General features: G+C 33.8%; 1 protein-coding gene across 1 annotated transcript; it reads left to right on the forward strand.

The window, feature by feature from the left end:
• The first annotated feature begins 3,461 nt into the window (after positions 1-3,461).
• Positions 3,462-4,444, forward strand: ENODL8 (early nodulin-like protein 8). The gene is made up of 2 exons (XM_086436652.1): positions 3,462-3,701; positions 3,834-4,444. The coding sequence occupies exons 1-2, from the start codon at positions 3,509-3,511 to the stop codon at positions 4,235-4,237; spliced, it is 597 nt and encodes a 198-aa protein (XP_086292778.1). The 5' UTR covers positions 3,462-3,508; the 3' UTR covers positions 4,238-4,444.
• Positions 4,445-5,486: the final 1,042 nt, after the last annotated feature.

A 5,486-nucleotide genomic window follows, 5' to 3' on the forward strand; every position in this document is an offset into this window, starting at 1 on the left:
CACCCCTAAATCTGAGATGAACAAGTTAATTCACAATTGTTATGGATGTTCCTAGAAGGGGGATGTTGAGAAAATTTAGAAATGTTTCTTTTTTATGACATAGGGTGGTATCCCGTATCTCTTACGAAATATGGACTAATTCCCACGGTTGCACCCAGGGATAAATCAAGGGAAAGTCGATTAAGATGGTTTAATCATGAGCAATGACGATTGATTGCAGGTCCAGTTTGAATGTTAAAAAACAGAGTTGGATTTTAGTTTTGTAGGTGGGAGTAATTGTTAGAGAATAACATCAAGAAATAAGACAATCTTTTTCTTTGGGGTTGTGTCATGACACATGAGTAAGAAAATTTCATTCAAGATCCAAAGAAAAGAAGAAGAAAAAAGAAGGAAAAAGTGCACAATTAAACACCTGCAAATTACAATATTTGGGGAAAAGTATTTTGCCTCCAATGCCCTCTCCCCTTCAATCATACAGATCCTAAATGTTTTAAAAAGTGTGTCAAAAAGGATTTTATAGTATTAGAATATTTTTCTTTTTTTGGGGTAAAAGTCCAGTCTTTCCCTTTTTAAACTTTATGGTACCTTAGTGGAAAAAAGGACAAAGCCACCCCAAGATTTTAAATAGGAGAAATTACTTAAAGGACCTGATAGATGGATTTCTTTCTAAATAGTCCTAAGTTTTGGGCGATGGCATGATAGCATGATAGTCCATTTAGTAAACTTTTTGTCTTAATGGTCCCTCATTATAGTTGAGCTCAACAATTTTTATTTACAATAATGATTTTGTAACCATAAATTCTTCACTTGGTCAATACTCAACTGACGTGGCATGAACAAAAAACCATAGATCTCTTTCCTCGGGATACACAACTGCAATCCCCATAAAAGATGTGTTTTTTAGTACATTGAGGAAATAGATCTATGGTTCTGTGTCCGTGCCATGTTAGTCAAGTGTTGACCGAGGGAAGACTTTCTAGTTAGAAAATCAAGACTCTTTTATTTATTGACGAGGTCAACTTGTTTTTATCATCGAGCTCACCACTTTTTATTGTTGAGTTCAACACTTTTTATTGTTGAATTCAACAATTAAAAAAAAAATATTGAACTCAACAATAAAAATTGATGAACTCGATGCTAGTAAAACCATCCGATTTTGTTTTTTAAACTAAAATACATGAAAATATCAACTAAGAACTTGACATAATGACTTGTCTAGATGATTTCAAATCAAAAGAACCCTCTTTGACCAATTTTCTTCAAAAAACAAAGAAAAAAAATTGAAAAAATCCTAATTTTTTTACATTTGTTTTCAAAATACTTGAAAATGACTTATTCTCCTTTCCAAATCTTTTTTCATCAGAATGGAATCTCTGAAATTCAATTGGGATGTCAAAAATACAAATTCTTTTGGATGAAAACAATGAGTTTGAATGTTTATGATACATTTGATGTTTCAATTGTGAGAAATGTGAGGAGTTAGGTTTAGTGACGAATTGAAAAGAAAAGTTTTGCTAAATGGACTATTAATAAAAATCCCTCCTCCATGGTCCTTTAAATAGTTTTTCCTTTTAAATAAAAATAATGAGTGAGCACAAGGACTTGATGCGCACTATAAGATATGGCATTTTACTTTAACCCTTGGATCACAAAGAAGTGCAATCTAATGGCACCAATATACTAAGTCAAATTGGACAAAACACGTTAGATCCAACAATTAAAATAATTAAGGGTTTATAGGTTTGGACATGGAACATTGGAGGGAAAATGTTTTTCATTTTTTTGTTTGTTTTTGTTTTTGGGGAGAGGGGGGCGGAAATGTGATTGAAAAGAGATCTTCCCTTGGGGATGGGGAAATATTTTCCCGTCCAACCCTCAAGGGAAATGATTGTTTTATTTTGTGATGTTATTTTCTCATGAATGTTCCATTTCCAAACTAAAAGTCCCCTTTTTGACATTTTCACATGAACAATGAAATACCAAAATTCATTTTTTCACGTCTATTTTCTTAAAAATTTCATCTTCCTTCGAAAATATTGTCATTGCAATCATATAATTAAATGAAAATTAACCATGAAAGTGTTTTATAATGTTTGATAATTCAAATAAATTGGGCATAAATAGGATGTTGTTTAATAGAATTCAAAGGGAATGATTAAGTCGATGCCTACTTTTGGGATGCTATATAATGCAACCACCTTTCTCCAAAGGTATGTTGTACTTGTTAGAAAATTGATCGAAGAACAACGTGTAATGTAGTCATTAGACTCAAAGAATCTTACAAGGATTTACTTAAGGAAAAAAATAGATGATGATCCTTTTGGAAATGTGAGATCAAAGAGGTTCCAATAGTCGAATGGGTGTCTCTTTGGAAAGACCAAATCATTGCCTTAGATTTCAACCAAAATTACTTATAATTGAGAAGAGACCATCGTCTTCTCATCCCTAGATTTCAACCAAAATAAAACAAAGTAAAAATTATAAAACAATAATGAGATTGGTAACGTTTTATGGAATTGAAACTCGATTCATAGGTTTATCATTAAAGAAATAAAAAGATGTTGAATTTGCTTTTTATGAACGAAAAAGATAAAACGAATGTAAACTTATAAATAAACAATTCATGAAAATATATAAAAAATCTCAATAAAGGTAAAGTAAAAGAAAATCGATTGAAATGATTTGATCATCTTTAGTAAAAAGGAATACCAATTAAGACAAATAATTAAAGGAATTTTGAGTTCTTAGGAAAGTGACGATTTGTGTGGGTGCCTGTATAATTGAGAGGATTTTGAAGGGTTATATATGAAATAAAAACTAGTTAATTACCTTTATATATTCTAACTTCTTTGAGAATTTTGAGGTATAAATCGAGGACTCTCCCTCTGAGAGGAGACAGATCACATCCATGTGTGTGTTAGAGAGAAGACAAACATAATGACATTTATGCCCCTTCCACATGATACTAGATTGAAACCCACCTCCAAGCACCAATCAGTAACACCCCTTTCTCGACTGGACTTAGCTGCATGTCCAGCTGTCCCATGTGATCTTAGACTAAATTATTGGCTTATCCCCTGACGCTATAGTTTTGGTAAATTCCCAAACTACCCCTAATCTTCATGTAGATTGTAGAATGAGATTTTAGATGATAATCCTTGTAAGTTAAATCATCTCTTCATTACATCTTTATATGATCGAAGAATATATGACTGCTGATAGAATTGAATGCAAAAATAGGATTCAGATTACAGACTCCTAATATTTGACAGTGATCGAATGGATACGATCGAACGATCAGCCATATCTTTGCTCTAGTAGATCTGGGTGCCCACTTAATTGTGATTCAAAAATCAAAACTGAATGACCCTATCTTATTCTCACCAACATTACTCATATATAGAGGGCATTATAGCAAATTCACCTCAACTTTTCTGTTTCTTCCACCAATCCCTTTTCTCCTAGATTTGAGAGAGAGAGAGAGAGAGAGAGAGAGAGAGAGAGAGAGATGGCAAATCTTAGAGTTCCAAAATACCAACTTTTGTTTGGGATTCAGCTTCTAGTGTTGCTGCAAATCAAAGTGATGTGCTACCAATACAAAGTGGGAGATTTAGATGCTTGGGGGATACCCACTTCAGCAAATCCACAGGTCTACTCCTACTGGTCCAAGAAACACCATTTTCAACTTGGAGATTCTCTCTGTAAGTTCTGTCTCTATCTCTCTTATGGTTTCATTGATCTGACATTTCTACTAAGTATTAAAAAAAAATTGATAAAAAAAAAACCCATGAATGGTTAGCTTCAAATTTTCAATTTTTTATGTTTAATTACAGTGTTTCTCTACCCACCAAGTCAAGATTCAGTTATTCAAGTAACAGAGCAAGCTTTCAAAACCTGCAACCTTAAAGACCCAATCTTATACTTGGGAGATGGAAATTCTCTATTTAACATCACTTCACCTGGAAAATTCTACTTCACCAGTGGAATACCTGGGCATTGTGAGAAATCACAGAAGCTTGAAATTTCTGTATTATCTGGAAATGGGTCCGCATTTTCTCCCTCATTTGCTCCAACTGTATTACCTGACACTTCACCTTCTTATCCTACTGTATTTGGATCTATCCCTTCAAGATCATCATCATCATCATCATCATCATCATCATTGCAAGCTTTTCCAGTCACAATTGCAGCTGTTATCGGATTAGTGGTCCTGAAACTTGTTGGTGGTGTCGTGTAAAAGAGATAATAAAGAGAAATTAGAGATACCCAGATCTGATAATGGAGTTTATGTGGGGATCTAGATCAGACTAAAAAGATGAGTGAGAATGCTTTCTTCTTTGTTCCTATTGAAATATGTTGATTTTGTTATTCTTTTAAATTTCTAAGAGAATAAAATGTTCATCTTTTTTACTTTGAATCTAGTTGGAATATCTGAATTTTCTTCGTTCGTACCTGTTCTGTTGTGTCTTATATCATTGTAACAAAATTCGGATTTGGTATATAATTGGCGAGGGTTCAATTCAGGATTAAGGTAATTCCCGACCTGAATCTTTGGGGTTACTGTTTTATCCAATTTCATAATTATCTGTCCCAAAATATGATAGCTTGGGAAGAAAAAAAACATTTGATTACTGTTTTCAATACTGTTTTGGGCATTTGAATCGTCTTCTTTACAAAAAACTTTATGATGAAACAAGGTAATAAGTTTAAAATGTAGAGCTCAGTAAATAAAACTAACAAATATATGATCATTTCTTTAACTACATCAAATCATTAAAACTTTAATAGAATCATAAAAATATAATCTAAACCTAATTGAATTCTATAGCTGCGTAAGTCATCCCAACTTTCAAAAGACGCCTATGAGGAATACTAAACACCTCTTCATGTTGCCTTATGAACTGCTTCAGAAAGTTATAAGTGTAGTTTATCATCACTCTCTTCCCCAAACTAGATCCCATGGAAGCAACAACCTCATTCTCACCCATTAGATGTGTAATGCCACCATTTTTACACTTTCAATTAATTGAACGTCTCTTTCTACCTCTTCTTTAATTCTTGTTGTCATTGGAGCACTACCTTCTATTGGCCCGAACTTGATCAAATCATCTTTTATAAACTCCTTCAATCTCCCCACCAACATCTCCTCGAACGATACTTGCTCATTTCGTTCATCCTTATACCCATTCCTGATGACGCATCGAAAGATGGCTAATTCATGAGGTTCAACCCATCGGAACAAGAACTGCTCCTCAGCTGGTTACGAAGCGACTTAACAGAGACAAAAACAAGGACTGAGTGCAACGCTGGGACGTTGGTGACATAGTGTGTGAAGATCGGGGAGATGCCATGGACGAGTTCAGAGTGGAATAGAGCAATCCCAGGAAGATGTCAAATATTTGGATCTCCTTGAGTTTCTCAATCACAACTTTGTTCTCAAGGTCATACATGTACTTGTTGCGGTCCATGTAATGCCATGTGTACAT

Source organism: Akebia trifoliata, chromosome 3, assembly GCF_017979445.1.
Source record: "Akebia trifoliata isolate Shusen 1 chromosome 3, ASM1797944v1, whole genome shotgun sequence".
Classification (NCBI taxonomy): Eukaryota; Viridiplantae; Streptophyta; class Magnoliopsida; order Ranunculales; family Lardizabalaceae; genus Akebia; species Akebia trifoliata.

Coding starts and splice junctions, on each gene's coding strand:
- ENODL8 (XM_086436652.1), top strand. CDS start 3,509: ATGGCAAATCTTAGAGTTCCAAAATACCAACTTTTGTTTGGGATTCAG. Junction 3,702..3,833: donor TCAACTTGGAGATTCTCTCT/GTAAGTTCTGTC, acceptor GTTTAATTACAG/TGTTTCTCTACCCACCAAGT.